Source organism: Terrapene carolina, unplaced genomic scaffold (genome assembly GCF_002925995.2).
Source record: "Terrapene carolina triunguis isolate 2854851 unplaced genomic scaffold, T_m_triunguis-2.0 Scaffold236, whole genome shotgun sequence".
In the NCBI taxonomy this organism is placed as follows: Eukaryota; Metazoa; Chordata; order Testudines; family Emydidae; genus Terrapene; species Terrapene triunguis.
This window is the reverse complement of record NW_020664587.1, coordinates 7,169,233-7,187,526: the sequence shown is the minus strand read 5'-3', so window position 1 is coordinate 7,187,526 and position 18,294 is coordinate 7,169,233. Positions and strand designations below refer to the sequence as shown.

The 18,294-nt window shown below is 41.6% G+C and overlaps 1 protein-coding gene across 2 annotated transcripts; it reads right to left on the bottom strand.

Moving 5' to 3' along the window:
• Window positions 1-435: 435 nt before the first annotated feature.
• On the bottom strand, window positions 436-17,766 carry TRNAU1AP (tRNA selenocysteine 1 associated protein 1). Of its 2 annotated transcripts, none has more exons than XM_026657184.2 (8): window positions 17,640-17,723; window positions 16,371-16,470; window positions 15,157-15,231; window positions 13,183-13,314; window positions 10,925-11,044; window positions 8,682-8,844; window positions 5,492-5,525; window positions 436-1,032 (listed from the first exon to the last, which is right to left on the bottom strand). In XM_026657184.2, exons 2-8 carry the CDS (start codon window positions 16,397-16,399, stop codon window positions 896-898), a joined length of 690 nt encoding a protein of 229 aa, XP_026512969.1. In that variant the 5' UTR covers window positions 16,400-16,470; window positions 17,640-17,723; the 3' UTR covers window positions 436-895. The 2 variants fall into 2 exon arrangements, with proteins under 2 accessions (XP_026512969.1, XP_026512968.1); XM_026657183.2 differs by having other exon boundaries at window positions 442-1,032; window positions 15,157-15,209; window positions 17,640-17,766.
• Between the last annotated feature and the right edge of the window lie 528 nt (window positions 17,767-18,294).

Here is an 18,294-nt window from a genome sequence, read left to right as displayed (position 1 = left end):
CATTCATTCAGACAGGACAGGAGAAGTAAAGTCTAGAATCTTACTGGACCATCAAGGCCTGTCCACATCAATAGGACTGTCGTAGACCGAACCACGTTTAAATGGGACTGCTGTTAGCAACATTGTAAGTTGTTTCTCTGACCAATGGGGGAGAAATTCCTCACACATACATCAAGACCTAGACAAGCAAAACTGTGCTAATGGCTAGCTAGAGAGCATTAGCCTATGATAGTTTAATACTATACTCATCCTCTCCACCTCCCAAAAAACCCTCCCTGTCCAGATTGCTCAAGCTCACTGTGCCAGAAGCCTGGTAGCTCTACATTGGCGTATAGATAAAGCATAGCAAAAGCCTTTGTCTGCATGTTTTTCCCTGCGATCTACAGCCACCTTACCCATTCCATGTTGAGGCGTTGAGACGTTTGAGTGGTGACTGATGGTGATTTTTTAAAGAACATATTTACTGAAAGTAGTTTCGTGTAAGTATAAGACAATTAAATGGGTAGCAAAACAGAGAGAAGAGCAGGAACCAAAATGCAAAGGATAATTTTACTTAAAAGACCAATTTTTTTTTATTGTACATTGGAGAAGAGTCTTTCCCCTGTGCCATCTTGTTTAAAGTTTATAAATTACAATTCCCCAAGAAGTATTAAGAGTTCATTTCGAGACCAAAGGAATAAAACTGTTGCCGTTCTAATTTTCACCATGAATAAAAGCTACCACGATGCTCCTCCAATACTCATTGTGTACAGGAAATGCCACAGTCCCCCTGTACTTTGAGTCAGAGACCTGGGTGGAAGAGGGGCCATCCCTTCACTACTGCAGGTTCCAGGTGCAGCGTAGGAGTCTGGTGCCTGCTGGCTTGTCGCGTAGAGACAATGCCTCAGCAATGAGGCTATAACATGGCAGGAATCTCTGAAGAGACAGTGTCCAAAGGCTGCCAGTGACAGTCCATCAAGGCATCATAGAGTTCTTCACTCTGTTCCATAAACTGCTTGTTTGCTTCTGTCACGTCCATCTGAGGCATTGGATCTAAAAGAGGAAAGAAACAAGACATCAATGGGTCACATACAAATGGTGCTTACAAATAACTAACATGAATTGTATTTGAAACAAATGCAGAGGCTCACAATACATTCCTGGCACTTGCAAGAGAACTTTCAACCTGAGCATCTGAAAGTGCTTCACAGTCATAGACTTTAAGGACAGAAGGAACCGTCATGATCATTTACTCTGACCTCCTGCACATCAAAGACCACAGAACCTCACCCACCCACTCCTGTAATAGACCCATAACTTCTGGCTGAGTTACTGAAGTCCTCAAATCTTGATTTAAAGACAAAATTACAGAGAATCCACCATTTACTCTACTGCAAACCAGAAAGTGACCCATGCCCCATGCTGCTGCTGAAGGCAAAAACCCCCTAGGGTCTCTGCCAATCTGACCTTGGGAAAATTCCTTCCTGACCCAAAATAGGATGATCAGTTAGACCCTGAGCATGTGGGCGAGACCCACCAGCCAGAAACCTGGGAAAGAATTCTCTGAACCCTCCCATCTAGTGTCCCATCTCCGGCCGTTGGAGGTATTTGCAAATAGCTGTTGTGGATGGGCCATATGCCATTGCAGGCAATCTCATTATACCATCCCCTCCATAAACAAGTCTTGAAACAAGTCAGTTTTTTGTCCCCCACTACTCTCCTTTGAAGGCTGTTCCAGAACTTCACTCTTCTGATGGTTAGAAGCTTTAATCTAATTTCAAGCCTAATCTTGCTGATGGCCAGTTTATATCCATTTGTTCTTGTGCCAACACTGGCCCTTAAATTGAATAACCCGTCTCCCTCCCTGCTGTTTATCTCGCTGATGTATTTAGAGAGCAACCATATCTCCCCTCAGCCTTTGCTTTGTTAGGCTGAACAAGCCAAATCCTCAAGTCTCCTCTTGTAAGACAGGTTTTCCATTCCTCTGATCAGCCAAGTAGCCCTTCTCTGCACATGTTCTAGTTTGAATTCATGGGAGACCAGAATTGCACACAGCATTCCAGAAGAGGTCTCACCGGGCCTTGTATAATGGTAATAACACTTCTCTGTCTCTACTGGAAATACCTCACCTGATGCATCCTAGGATTGCATTAGCCTTTTTCATGGCTGCATCACATTGGTGGCTCTTAGTCACTCTGTGGTCTCTCTCTGCCTCTGAGGAACTCCACTAGTAACCTCCCTCCAGTCTGAAAGTTCACCTTTCAGCATGACGCATTGTAGTCTCCCCTTTAACCAGTTCCTTACCCACCTTTTGATTCTTGGATTAATCCCCATCTTCTCCAATTTAACTAATAATTTACCATATGGAACTGTATCAGATTCTTTACTGAAATCCAGATAGAATAGATCTACTGCATTTCCTTTGTCTAGAAAATCAGTTATCTTCTCAAAGAAAGAGATCAGGCTGGTCTGGCACAATCTACCTTTTGTTAAACCATGTGGTATTTTATCCCAATTACCATATACCTCCATGTCCTTAACTACTCTTGCTAAATTTGTTCTAAGACCTTGCATAAAACTGCAGTCAAACTAATGGGCCTGCAGTTTCTGGATCACTTCCCCCCACCCCCTTTCTTAAATATAGATACCATATTTGCAACTCTCCAGTCACAGGACATGACCCCCGAGTTTAGAGTCATTAAAAATCCTTCCTATTGGGCCTGCAATTTAATGTGCCAGTTCCTTTTATGATTCTTGGATGGAGATTATCCAGCCCCCTCTACCCCCCCAGTTTGGATTTGGCTTCCATCTCAGATTTCTACTTCCATATCCTCATTCTCATTAGTCACCCTGCCACTGTTTCTAAGGTCCTCATTAATCTTATTAAAAACTGAGCCAAAGTATTAATTTAGGTGTTGGGCCATACCTAGATTATCTTTAACCTCTCCCCTAGTTGCAGTGTTTAGCAGTCCCACTTCTCTCCTTGTTTTCTTTTTTATTTATATGACTAAAGGACCTTTTACTATTGGTTTTAATTTCCTTTGCAAGGTCCAGCTCTAACTGGCTTTTGGCAGTTCTCACTTTTTCCTCTATACTGTCTGACCTCCAAGAGGTAGCTTTCCTTGCTGATCCATCCCTTCTTCCATTCCTTGTAGGCTTTCTGCTTTCTCTTAATAACCTGCTTGAGATGTTTGTTCATTCAGTTTAGTCAGCAACCCCTCCCTACAAATTTTCCCCCTTTGCTTGGGATGCAGGCTCTAGATAGTTTCTGCAACTTTGACTTAAAGTAATTCCAAGCCTCTTCCACATTCAGATTCTTGGAGTTCTTCAGTCCAGTCCACTTCCCTAATTCATTCCTTTAGTTTTTTTAAAGCTTGCCCTTTTGAAATCAAGAACCCTAGTTGCAGACTTATTTTTGTTTATCCTTCCATTTAGATTAAACTGAATTGTTTCATGATTAAGGCTACGATTTAATCACGGGTATTTTTAGTAAAAGTCATGGACAAGTCACGGGCAAGAAACAACAAAACCACAGCCCGTGACTTGTCCATGACTTATACCATAAATACTCCTGATTGAATCTTGGCGGGGAGGGACATTGCAGGAGGAGGGGAGCCCATGGCACCAGCAGCGGGGGGGAGGAGTGTGTGTGCCCTGGGCTCCCGCTGCCCCCAGGACTGCTGCTCAGGCGGTCCTGGGACCAGCTGCATTGGCCGCTGCTCAGGCGGTCCCCAGGGCCTGCTGCCTAGGGCCGCCAGAGCAGTGGCAGTTGTGGCTGGCCCTGGGTCTGGGGCTGCTCCAGCAATGGCTGGTACGGCTGGCTGCAGGGCTGCCTGAGCGGCTGGCTGCAGAGCTGCTCCAGCAGTGGTCGGTGTGACTGTCCCCAGGCCAGCTGCTCGGGCGGCTCTGGGGTCAGCCACGCTGGCCACTGCAGGAGTCACAGAGGTCTCAGGAAGTCACGGACAAACACGGAGCCCTATTCATGATCACTCAAGCCAATGTTGTCATCTACAACCTGTTCTTCTAGGAGGTCCTCGCCGCTTACCAAAACTAAAGCTAAAATGGCATCACTGCTTGTTGGTTCGTGACTATTTGGTAAAGAAATCTGTCAGTTATCACATCGAGGAATATCTGGGCCCTATGATTATTAGTAGTACTTGTCCTCCAATCTATAGCTGGGAAATTAAAGTCTCCTAAAATCACACAATTCCCAGTGGTATTTATTTCATTAAATTCATCATGAACTGAGCAAGTGTCACAACACCGCTGTGAGGTAGGTCTGAATAGAGTCCCTATTTTACATTTGGAGAAAATGATTGTAAAGCACTTTGACATTGAACAGCAAAGTATAATGTGCTGACATTCTATTACTACAAAAAATGTAAACTTTAAAGGGACCTGTGAGGTTGAGTTAGGTGTGAACTTGGATTGTTAAAACAAGTTTGCAAAAAACAAATTAAAAAATCCCAGAAATATTTCCACTCTAAAAAACCCAACCAACCAAAAAAAATCTTTTTGTTTGGATTTAATATTCCCCTGTCACATTTGCAACCCCAAAGATTACATTATCAGGTTAGCACAAGCACCAGGAAAGTGCATGAGTCAGTGTATGAAGTGAAACTGGCTGGTCCATTGAAATGCAAAAAAAGAAAAAACAGACCATAGAAGTGTAAAAATTAGATTGTAATAATGCTGCATTTTAATCAGATCAGACATGAATAGATCATGTGAGGAATAGTTAAAAATATTATTAGATAATATATTGTTGGGTTTTGGATCAAATTCAACATCTAAATACAGGGCAAGTTTAGTCAGCAAGAAAACCCCCCACAACAGAGGTACTCTAATTGGTGCTTTGCTGTATCAATATCAGAGGAGAGGAATTATCTTATATTATGAAATATTTTTAGAAACAAAGAGGGCTTTCCAGTTAGGTGATGTCATACTCATATAGACCCTTGTAAAGGATCTGGCTGTTTGACTTTTATTTTTTATGTATACATTTAAAAGAGTGAGACATCCTATAAGTTGCATACTCAGCTCATGACTATTAGAGTGAACACCACACAAAAATTGTTGCTGCTTCCTGATTAAATATAAAAGGATAGTGATAACTTGAACAAACAGAATACACAACTGTGATGGTTTTATAACAGAGAAGATTTATTAAAGGAAGGACAACATCTTTTGATCTGCACATGATTTAAGTTCATATTTTCAAGGGTGGAAAGGTATAAGCACTATTCCATACAATCCTCTCAATGCTAGCGAAGACAATTAGTCTGTGCCCTGGCAAGGCTCAAGACTGGAATAGTAAGTTTGGAATAAGGGTGCAGAGAAAGGGACTTCATAGGGAAGTCTGCACAGTACCTGTCCACACTACCAATCTGAAACTTTAATGAACCCCAAATTCATTAAAAAATACAGATGTGAAATGCCAATCCATGAAAACTCTGTATCAATATAATGAAAACAGCCAGTGGCAACGCAGATTTAAAATAAAGACACATACCTTCCAATGCATCCTCACCGACTTCTTCATATGTCTGCAAGGGCAACAAAAATAGCTTCAGGGCAACAAACATATCACTGCATCTGAAAACATCACCTGCTTATTACCGCCGCCCCACTAGGACGCTCACACGGGGGCTGATTAAGGCAGAATCCTTAGTCCCCAAGCCCTGGGGTCCAGCCCTAGTAGCCTCGGAGATTCTGTGTAGGTCTAAAAGATGCAGCCCTTCCTGGAATCCCTGCAGTACAGGTCTGTCGCATCTTACGCGCATTTAACATGTGCCATTTCAGCTTTACGCGGTTGGGGGGGGGGAAAGCTGGTGATTCCACCAGCGTGAGACGCGAATCTGCTGTTCCCACTAAAATATTTTTTTGGTGGGGGACTTGACAGCAACAGCATGTCTTTAGGCCTGTGATAAGGTTCTCTCCTATAATAACCCTGGAGGGTTGGCCAAAAACAAACAAACCAAAAAACAGTTTAAAGAGCGCGTATGCCAGGAGTGAGTGTGAGATGGGAGAAGCGAATCTGCTGTTCCCACTACAGTACTCAGTCCCCCGTGCCTCTCATACTGTGCGCATCTCACTGCGCTGAGTGAGATTCTATTGTGCCTGTACTGTTTAAAGATACAGTAGGTATTATTCGTATAACATGGCCCCTAAACGCAAGCCACCTACTTCATCTGGTGCTCAACCGAAGAAACAGCGATGCGTTCCAACGCTGGAGGAAAAACTGGCTGTGTTGGACTTATTGAGAGACGGTATGTCCATCGCCAACGTGGCACATAAATACGGCCGCAACAAATCTAGCATCCGTGCCATCAAGATTCGAGAGAGAGAAATTTGTCAAGCCGTGGCATCAAGTGCTCCAGTAACTGCTACGGTGACGAGCCAAGTGCGTGATAAGACTTTAGTGAAGACTGAAAAGGCATTAAACTTACTGCTGGAAGACATGAACCGTAAACGTGTGCCTATCAATGGCAACATGTTGCGAGAAAAGGCTCTTAGCCTGTACGCGCTGTTCAAACCTTCTGCCGAAGAGGGACAGCCTTCTGATAAGAAGGAATTCAAAGCCAGCCAAGGTTGGCTTAACAGTTTTAGGAACCACTTCAACCTCAAAAACATGCAGACTACTGGTGAAGCTGCATCTGCCAATGAGGAGGCCGCAAAAGCCTACCCCGAACAATTAAAGAAAATCATAGAGGAAAGGGGCTATCTTCCGGAACAAGTTTTTAATGTTGACGAGACTGGGCTCTTCTGGAAAAAAATGCCCACCCCCGCACTTACATTTCGAAATCAGAAAGACAAGCCCCTGGCTTCAAAGCAGCTAAAGACTGTGTGACTGTGTTGCTTTGTGGCAATGCGGCTGGGCATTTAATAAAGCCGGGCTTGCTCTACAGGGCTGCAAATCCCCGTGCCATAAAAGGCAAGAACAAAAATCTCCTGCCTGTGTTCTGGCAATCAAATAAAAAGGCTTGGGTGACGGCAGCATTATTTCTGGATTGGTTCCACAAGTGTTTCATTCTGGAGGTCAAGCGGTACCTCGAAGAGAAAGGACTTGACTTGAAAGTGTTGCTGATCATAGACAATGCTCCTGGCCACCCTGCGGCACTCTGGTTTGCGCATAACGATGTTGAAGTCGTCTTTCTCCCCCCCAAAACCACCTCCATCCTCCAACCTCTCGACCAAGGCGTCATTAGCTGTTTCAAGGCCACGTACACGAGGCTTACGTTCTCACGGATCCTTACCGCTATGGATGCTGATCCCAATGTTAATGTGATGGAGTGTTGGAAGTCCTTCAACATTAATATAAGTGATGCAATCAGCAAACAGGCAATGGATGCAATCAAGCCTGAAACAGTCAATGCATGTTGGCGAAACCTATGGGAAAACTGTGTGAATGATTTTAAGGGTTTCCCGACCATTGACAAAGAAGTGAAACTCATTGTTCAGGTGGCCAGGCAAGTGGGTGGTGATGGCTTCATCGACATCCTCGAGGAAGAAATTGAGGAATTAATTGAGGGTCATAGAGAAACATTGACTAATGAAGGAGTTAGAGGAACTGATAAAATCGTCTACAGAAGACGAAGATGATGATGATGAACAGGAAGAGCCAGCAACTTGGAATCTTCATAAATTTTCTGAAGTGTTCCAAGCAGCGAAACACTTGAATGATTTAATTTCTGAATACGATCCTTCTATGGAAGGAAGCCTCAAAATCACACGTAGTATTACGGATGATTTGAGACCGCACCAAGAAATGTTTGAGGAACTCAAGAGACAACAGCGACAGTTGCCAATCACCATGCTTTTAAAGAAAAAACAACCAGCAGCAGCAAAGCCTACACAATCAACTTCTCGAGCTGAACCAGAGCCAACCACTTCGTCTACGACTCGCTCTCCGTCACCCAAGCCTGGCCCATCGTCTCCTGGATCGACATCAAGCCCTGACGACTCAATGATCGTGTTGTCAGGGGAAGAGGAAGACTAATCATTGGAGTGTGTACAGTACAAGACTAGAAAGAATATCCAGGATGACTGGTGACTGTTCAGGTTTACAGTACTGCACTGTTTTCATTTTTTATTCTTTCATTCGTCTGTCTCTCTGTTATGTTATTAAAAATACTGTAAAATTATATTTAGCATATGTAGTCTTTATTATATACTGTACTGTACATGGCTGAATACAATACATAGTACTGTACAGGGTTGTATACACAAAACTGTACTTTTTGGGTGATTTAAGGGATTTTCAAGGGTCGTTTTGACTATGCGCGATTTTCGCTTTACGCGCTGACTGCGGAACGTAACCCCAGTGTAAGATGCGACAGACCTGTACTGCATGCTGAGGCCTTGCTCCTGGCACACACCATACACCAGGGCTTGTGGTGGGATCCTTGAAAGGTAGCCTTATGACAGTCATCCACAGTGCCTATACCAGGGGTATCCTTCCCCCAGCCACAACTGGGGCTTTAAATGTCCCTTTATACAGCTCTGACCCCTTTACCTAGCATAAAGGTAAAGCAGCAGGCCACAATACCGGTCAGCTGTTTGCTAGGTGGCTTTGCTTCCTTATGTGGCAGGAAGATCAAGGACCCAGGAAAACAGGTATCCCTCTCCTGTCTGTAAAATGCTTTGGGATCTTTTGTGATGAGAGATTATTGAAATATAAAAAATTAGTGCCACGGCCCTACCTGCATGGTGCTCTGTGTGTATCCATACTGGGGATAGCTGTAGCTATAACTGCCTGTGTTCTGGTCATAGCCCCACTGGGCATAGTAGTTCTGATATTGTTGGTAATACTGGTTATAATTATAGTTGTACATCTGATTGTACTCCACCGTCTTCACACGGTTACTTTAAAAAAATAAAAAGAAAGACGTTACAAACAAGGAAGATTATTTAAGGAAAAAAACAGATGAGTGACATGATTTGATCTACAACATCTTCCAATACTGTGGCCCTCAGGCGCACCTTTTGTTGGTGATGTTTTGTTTGTTTGTTTTTCCATCCTCAGACCTTTGTAGGAGGGACTGGTTGGTTTTCCATCCCCACTCCTGCCCCCACTATTATTTTAATTATTAGAACACTTTGCTTTCTTACTACTGGATTCATGTAGCACAATTTTAGAGAGTAGGAGAGGGAACAGCTGAGAATTGTGAGCATCAGGTCTGGAAATACCTAGTCACTGGAAGCCAGGGTTCAAATCCCTGTAGAGAATTCATCCCTTCATCCATCTGATACAGTAGAGATACACTGAGTACTGTGTCGCATACGGAAGGGTTTAGGGGGTGGTTCTGGGTTTTAAAAACAGGGGCTCCTTTTTCTGTATGTGGGTGCTGAAGACCCCTAAGAGTTTTGCAAAAGAATAGTAGTATTTGGAGCTAAGATCAAAGTGTAGTACCCTGGTCTGTGACAAAACTTCCCCTCACTACTAGTGTGCAGCAGGCTGTGATATGAATGGTTGCCCCCTTCCTCTCAGAGGTGGGTGCAGTTCTGTGCTGATATGCATACTGTTCATGAAGTACTTTGGGTTGAAAAGGGCCATAGAAATGAAAATTTGTAGTTTTCAAATGATCTGTGAATATGCCAAATTCTCTTTGCTTGCCATACAATGGCAATGCTTTCAGGGTACAGGTTCCTGATTAATATGGTTTGAAATAAATGAGGGGGGCAGAAAGGAGAGAGGACAAATATCCCTTAAAAATGAAAACATTATTTCACATATGAAAATACCCTTAATTAAGAAATTAAAGAGCGCTAGAGTAAAGAGCAAACAAAATCTTAACACCACAGGACAACCCCATTCCCTGTTCCCACCCAAGAGTTTTGGGGACATTGAAAAATTGACTGGGGAGCAATTATTTATTATTTGTATTACCATAATGCCAAGGAGCCTTAATCATGGACCAGGATCCCATTGTGCTAAGCGCTGTACAAACACAGAACAAAGATGGTCCCTACCCCAAAGAGTTTAATACCTACTGAACATTGCTATGGGATTACCAAAGAGACCACATGTTGGTTACCTACAAGTCAAATGAGCAAGGTTAGACCATTTCCTATTTTAATGTAAAGGGACATTGCCAGGTCAAAAATTTGTATTTAAAAAAGAAACAAACCTGAATTTCTTACTGAAGTACATGATTAAAACAGAGTTTTGAAAATGTAACGTTTAGTCTTGGTTTAATTTTTGCACTTTACTCAGGCTGGACAAAGAAATGAGGCCGGTCATTTTTAATCAGATTAACCTTTATTTCCAATGTTTCTGGTGAATGTCATTTTTGGGGTGGGGGATTCTCAGATGCTAGTATAATGTGGCTATCTGATACACTTAAGGGTATTCCCTTGTTTGTTTTGTGATTTTATGGTGTGGGATAGGCACTGAAAGCACTGGATGGGTACCTCAATAAAAAATAATGAATTTTGGCTTGGTAGATCTGTAGGGGAATGTTTAAATCCAAACCACAAACTTTTCAAAGAGTAAAAATACCAGATCTCCCTATTCATATTAAGTTTAAGACATATTCTTCTGAAATGCAGACTATAAATTTTAGGCCTAAGCTTCCTGACAGTGTCCTCCTATGTGTAGATATGCAGCAAAAATCAAACAGATATGAAAAGCTCAGTTCTCTTTATTGTATACGATTTTCACCACTATAAAACATAGCAATAAAAAAGTCAAACAGTCCAAATCAATGTTTAATGAACTTCAGTACAGTAACTCCAGTTTCAACAGTCACATAATTCACTTTAACTGAAATTGATCTTTACATTTGATTTTAAAAACAGATTTTGAAAATTATTTACAAAATCAGAAAGTCTTATGCAATTTAAACTACAGAGATTTTGCTCTGTTATTTGCTGCTAAATATGAATATGAACTCTGAACAGGAAAGATAATTACTACAAAACACTCATCTGCTCCCATACTTACGCTTTTGGTATGGCCACACTCAAGCGCACGGGTTTAGAGCCCAATCCCACAGCCCCTTGGCACTCTGTCAGGGCTCTTTTCTGTTCCAGCTCGTCTGTGAATTTCACAAACCCATAACCTCTGCAGAAAGACATGGAATGGTTTGTATCACACTAAAGCAAAAGACATTCCATTTTCAGATGTTTAAGACAAACTCGCATGGGTTTAGGAATACTCTATAACTAATAAAACATGGACTTGGGAGAATACTTTGCTAGTGAAATGTCAGCACAAAAGTGAAAGCCTGTCCATGTTTTTTTTTTTTTTTTTTTAAGTAGGGATTAAATGATTCCCTATTCCAGTGATTTTCTATTATTTTCAGTGTTAGAGGTATTTCATGTCCTAACAACTGCCGTATTTTCAAAGGCATCAGAACAATAATATACATCTTGTACCAGTGGATTTTTGGGGACCTTTGTGGAACTGGCATGAGATGTGTTGGAGCTAAAAGTGCGGACAGGGGTGTGGTGCAAGGGAGAAGATGAAAGGTAGGCACCGCTCACACTTCTTAGGCACCTGTATAGACACTGTGAAGAAGAACCAGGCTTTTGATTTGTGTGATCTCAAGCTGTGGAGATGAAGGGAAGAGGGAGAAGAAAGAATCAGACCAGAAGTTTCTTCCCCATCTGGCAGCAGTACTGGAAAGGGGGAATCTAAGCCAGCCTGTATAGCGTCTCAGTCAGTGCACAGCTAATAAGCAGCCACGGGCATCACTTGTGTCTAAAGCTGGCCCCAATGTGATGTAAAGAGTTTGCTTGTCTACAGGGTGGATTAAGACAGTCTTCGCAGTTAAAGCCCAGCTACACTCGGGAACTCTTCCACAAAGTTTCTTGTTCTTGCTAACACCTGAGCTGCTCTGCCAGCATTAGCAACACTGGACATATTAATTATATCTGCTCCGGGCAGCCTCACTTGAACAACAATGGCACGCAGCCAGCTGCCCTTCAACACAAGGGCTTCCAATGTCACTAACTCCAGTAAAGCTGAACCAGAATTGGCAACAGCCGAAAACGTTTAGAACGTTTTCCTAGCGTAGAAAAGGCTTTAGAGTGGGATCTAGAGGCTGTCGTGAGTCAGAGGTAATTCAGCAGCACACAACTGAGTAGTACCAGCTTGCGGGGGTGGGCTGGGCTGCCTCTCTGGACACGGCAGAAAGATCAAGGCCTTAGGAGTGAGAGGAAAAGAGAGTCTATCCAGGTGGAGAGAGGATGTTGAAAGGGAAAGAAAGCCTGGGCTAGTTAATTAAGCCAGAGCAAACGCCTCTGCAGACACAGTTATAACCCGTTTTCAACAGGTATCAGTTTAGTTTGCTCCCGCAATGGTACGGGGGCAAACTAAACCAATGTAAGTCACGTTTAAAATTGATGTAAGTGTACGCACACAAAGTTGCACTGATCAACTAAATCAGTTTAAAAAAACCAACACATCTTTAATATAAAACCACTGCAATTCTGGGTGTTGTTCAGGCCTTCTTGGAGGGGGGGAGGGGAAGAGGGGGTTTACAATTTAAAATAATCTGACCAGAGCACTCTTCCCCAGACATAAAACCAGGACACTCACCTTGCTCCAATGACATGTTCTGTTTTTAAATTTGACTGCTGAGCAAAGAACCCTCTTATTGAGAAAGATACAACAGAAAGGAAAATGGTGCATTTAGGATGCCTATTTAATCATATCAAGAGGGCAGACTTCAGATTTCTAGTTTTGATTGGATCATTTCCAGAATCTGAAAATGAGGGTTAAGCTACAGCATATTTAGACAGTGAATCACAGTTTTGTTTTGTATCTGGCTTCTATAGCATCTAAAACATCCAAAACCACCAGAGTCAGGGGAAGATTTTCAAAAGTATCTACAGAATTTAGGAGCCCAATTCACATTGAAAGTCAAAGGGGACTGGTGTTCATAAACCACTTGGTGCTTTTGAAAATCTCCTAACCGGCAATAAAATATTTTTAATAACAATACATACAGATCTAATTCAGAGTAGCAAAAGTATGGTATTGTGAATAGCAGAAAACAGCCATACTGAATATTTAATATAGACAATTCAGTCTTGTGATCTGGTTTGTTAAGTCCTAAGCAAACCTAATACAACTACTCCTTTTCCCTCACTGCCTTTGGAAAGAGGCAAAGTCTATGAGGTTACAGATGGCCTATTTTCTCCAAAAGATCTCACAACATATGAAGCAAGAGAGAGGAAGCCATAAGGAAAACTTACTTGGAAACTCCAGTCTGGTCCAAAACAACTTTGCCACCTCTACATGACGGATAAACTTTAACAAAAAACTCATATAACATGCCATCGTCCACATCGGGGGTCAGATCTCCCACAAAGAGTGAGTATTCTGGACTAAAGGAGTCAATAAAAAGAGTACATTTTATGAATAGTTATAAAACAAATAGTGTGATATGAACAAGAACAGAAAACTATCCAATACATCTGATTATTAAGTGGCATGAGTTAAAGGGACTATGGAGATACCAATATTATTTTTAAAAGCCTTTATCTATGTTACTGGTAATTTACATAATAAATATTAAATTTTTTTCCACTGCTTATGCTGCTTGTATTTTCCTACTCAGTTGGAGCAGCAAAACCAGATGGCTCCTCCATTTCACTTTTTGCACATACACTAGTTCATGGCACTGTATTTGTGTTTCCAACACTGCAAGAGACCATTTATACCCTCAAAGAAATAAAAAGAAAATCCAGTGAAAATAGGTTTAATTTCTCTTCATATTCGGTATTGTAAAACCATTACTTAAAAACAAATTTGTGGTTTAATTCCTTCAAAATAACATTAGGCACATGTATTGCTTTAGATTTTCAAACCATCATTACCCACTTGTGGGTAATAGCTCATTTGTAGATTTGCTAGTTTCCAATGTACTGACCTTTAATATATGGAGATATACCTATCTCATAGAACTGGAAGGGACCCTGAAAGGTCATCGAGTCCAGCCCCCTGCCTTCACTAGCAGGACCAAGTACTGATTTTGCCCCAGATCCCTAAGTGGCCCCCTCAAGGATTGAACTCACAACCCTGGGTTTAGCAGGCCAAAGCTCAAACCACTGAGCTATCCCTCCCTCCCTCTCCATTACAATAGATTAATTGTAATCTATCAATTATAGGTGCTGCTGCTGCAAATGTTTAAGCACAGGTGTAGTGCAACTGAAGTCAGTAAGACTACTTGTGCTTAAAGTTAAGTACATATATCCGTGCTTGCAGGATTGGGGCCATGTTTTGACTCTTGGAATTCTTAAACAATATGGCACAGCTTAAATTCCTGGAGATAAAAGACATCTTTTCTTTCCTTCCCATCCTCCCACATGGATGGATGTCAGGTTTGGAATAAGTACAATTTAAAAATTCTTTACAAGTTAGAAAGCCTACAAGTGCTTAAAGCATAGGAAAGAGTGAAGAGAGCAAGTTCTTCTGACTGCCACAGACTTATTGTATGTCCTTGGGCAAGTCACTTAATCTCTCTGTGATTCAGGCTACCCATCTGTAACATAAGGCTAATACCTACCGCATGGGGCGATTGCAAGAATTAATCACACAATTGTTGTTATATGGCTGGAACCCCCTTTCTGACCCCATCTGCTAGCTTTGACCCTCACCTCTGAGTCCCTCCTCAAAATGCACTTCTTCAAAGAGGCTTATGAATCAGTCTAAAAATAAAATTGTAACCCCTAAGATGCAAATATCACACACCTAAGCAACCATATTGTTGTCAACCTTGTACATATGTACCTCAATCTCTCCCTGTGTTGTTCTCAACTTCAGTTGTGTGAATTCTTCTGGGCAGGAATTCTGTCTTTATTTTGCAAAGTGCCAGGCACATTTATGACATTATATAAACAAGACATACATATTTTTATTATGTGAAGCACCTTGAGATGCATGGAAGTTGCTAAGGCAATGCACTGTATCATTAACCTCTCCACTGTATTTAATTACACTTTAAAGCAGTCTAGTTTCTTAGTTATTGGTTTGTTGCCTGGCATTGCCCATCCCGAATGGCAATTAAGATTTAAATTGTATGCTTCTAGTTAAAATTCCCCTACTCTATATCGCTAGGAGCTGATCTGGTCCAGCAATACTGAATGTATGGATTGCACTCTCTGAATACTCTTTGGCAAGGGAGCTCACAAACAAACAAGGACCATGTTTGAATACTAAACACTTACCTGTTATCAGGCTGTTTTCCATACGTTGCGTAGTTCAGTTTAAATCGCTTTGACTGCAACAAGGATAAATAGAAACTGACAATATGTAAAACCATGTGGGTTCACTTTAGAACATTTTTATAATCATAATGAGAAAAAAATAAAAGTGAGTTATAATAGGCTAATTTTAAACCATTGTCTTAATAATGGCAAGTGTTAAAGGCGTGACACTGGTAGGTCTGCAGGCTAAAGCATTAGAGAGCAAGTCCTTCGACAGTGTAAACTGACTTCAATGGAGCTATGACGATTTACACCAGCTGAGGATCTGCCCCCAGGTCAGGAGGTCTTGCCTGCCCATCCCGAGAGATTCTGGCGGCCTTTACTACAAAAGTATTCTAAAAGGCTAGCAGAAGCCTGGGACACACACCAGGGCCTTTCATTTTCACATCTCCAGAGAGGAGAAAAAACAAAAGTACCAACAATCACCATTGAATGAGACTTTCCACATTTTGGTGTTTTTAAATAAAATACAGAATACAAATTTAGAGAATTGTAACTTAACCAAGTAGAATCTGACACTCTGGAAACCAAATCTTCAATCATAACAACATTTCTAGATACTTTACTTTACTGATACTTTACTCTGTATTTTAGATTGCTTGTGTAGTTTTGATGTGCATTTCCTGTGTAGCTGGACTTGAGTAACTTTTGTTGCTAAAGATCAAGAATGATGTGAGGCTTGAACTTCATGCTTCTCTTGGCAAACCAAAGTTACTCAAAACTCAGTGAAATCTCAGCTCCATTTCAACCCACATAGATGATATAATCTGTGCAAAGTAATCAGCTAGTATTGTGCTGGTAACAGGTTACATAGGGTAGCATGGCGGGTAGGAATACGTAGCCTGCTTTTTCCTTCCTGTTGCCTGGTTTTTCATCTGTCATGCTTTGACAACATTGCAAAGGATCAGAAATTCCCAAATGCAGATATCTGCTGCTACCCAAGTTTTATCCATCCATTCACCCTGAAATAGGTATATGTCTTAAAAATTAATGAAACCCTTCCAGAGACTTTGCTATAAAGAATGTTAGTAACTGCATACTCATCAGCTCCTAAAGAAAACAAGAACTCCCAATTTGCTGATTATTCTGCTTATCTCAATTCCTAATTATTGTGGGATCCCTTTTCTCCATCCCTCCCATTCCTGCTCCTCTACTAATTAATTTGGTTTACTTACTGGTGTGGCACCAGGAAGCGGTTTTCCATTGATTTTGTGTAAACACTTCTCTGCAGTAGCCAGATCTGCAAATTCTACAAAGCAGTAGCCTGCTGGAATTCTGAATACAGGGGGAAGGGAGAGAGAGAGAGAGAGAGAGAGAGTTTTAAGATTACAAAATTTAGAATTCATCTGGGCAAAAGTGCAATACTTATGATTCTCTGAAGGATGCAGAGCGGGTGAGGAATTTCCTATAATCACCATTTTGAAATGAGAACATTTTCAAAATGTCATCTTCAGCTTGCACAGAGGAGCGACTAAGCAGCAAATGATCACCAATGAAGTGACAGCCCACAAGGCCATGTCAGCTGTATACTCCAGTTGCAGAGCCAGCAAGGTGGAGGGGGAAGGGAGAAATAATAAATTTAGTACAAACTCCACAAAAATCAAAGGTAATAATTTTTCTCCCCATGTTTGTACTTTTTCATTTAATAAAATACCAATTTCCTGATGCTCACTTTGTAATATGGTAACACCCTGTTAAACAAAAAGACCTGATGACTATATTCCTGTATAATGTCTCTTTAAACAAAAGCCAACCATTGTAATGATTGTTTTGTTTCTGATATTGACATGGCAAGGATTTGTGAACTTGTTAAAACTTCCTAAATAAACAGATAAAAAAAACAAATAGATTCTAGTAGGGAAGTTTGTAACAGTTTTAAATGTTGGATTTAAATTACTTGCAAGCAAACCTACATAAGGCTGATACTTTATTTTAATCTGCATCCACTAGTCTCATTCTAATCTTTATAAGGGAGATCAAAAGAGCCAAGCAAGACTGTGGCTAAACTATAAGTATTTTCTTTATATTTCTCACCTTTGCTAACACTGGCGCGGCTCCACTAGTGGTAGCACTAGTATAGACTGGTCACTAGCATTTTAACTACCCTATCACATTAGGCCTTCATCCTTTACTGTGTAGTGTGCCGGTGGGGTGGATTGCGGTGCCTGCCTGGCACCCACTATCTTCAGCGGTGCTCTATTTGGGCACAGAAGTCCATGCAAACGCAATATAGGATTGGTGCCTAACCCTATTCCGATACCGGCAGCAGCCTCGTCCACGGTTCTTACCAGCGTAGCTGCATTGTTGGTAGCAATGGTGGGAAATGTAAAGGAGAACAATGCTGGCATAGACAAGGCCACAATGAGGCCTGTGGTTTGTAAAGGGATAATCTAAATGCAAGAATATATTATTAAAATGAACTGATAGGAAACATAAATGATTACCCTGTCAATCTATTTCGGATGATTTTTACACTCAGAACAAGTTCTCCCATGGTGGCAAAGGCTCTTGAAACGAAGTTCTCATCCATGTATGGCTCCAGCTGTAAAGAGAAGGTTGAAGTTAGATTGGGGAGTTGGGGGGGGATTAGACACACATCAGTGTCACCCATATCAGTTAAAAGAACAGGAGTACTAGTGGCACCTTAGAGACTAACAAATTTATTAGAGCATAAGCTTTCGTGGGCTACAACCCACTTCTTCGGATGCCACTAGTACTCCTGTTCTTTTTACGGATACAGACTAACACGGCTGCTACTCTGAAACCATATCAGTTAAACCTCCTGGAGAAGCACTTTCCCTATACACTTAAAAAAGGCAGTAAGACCTGTTTAGAAGGGCCAGCATGACCGACAGCATGGGCCAAAACCCCACACCCATAAACCAGCAAGTGTGCACAGAGCCAGTCCCAACAAGATGGTCTGCAAAACAGAACCATTGGGGAACTGAGGGATGAAGGATTTAGGGACACAGAGGCCTTTCAGAGAAGGAACAACCACGGGGAAGAGGTATTTAGGAATAAACCTTGCATAGGATGAGGCGCTGTATGGGAGGTTAGGGGGGTGACAGCATATCCAAGGAGGGTAAGAAGTGACACTAT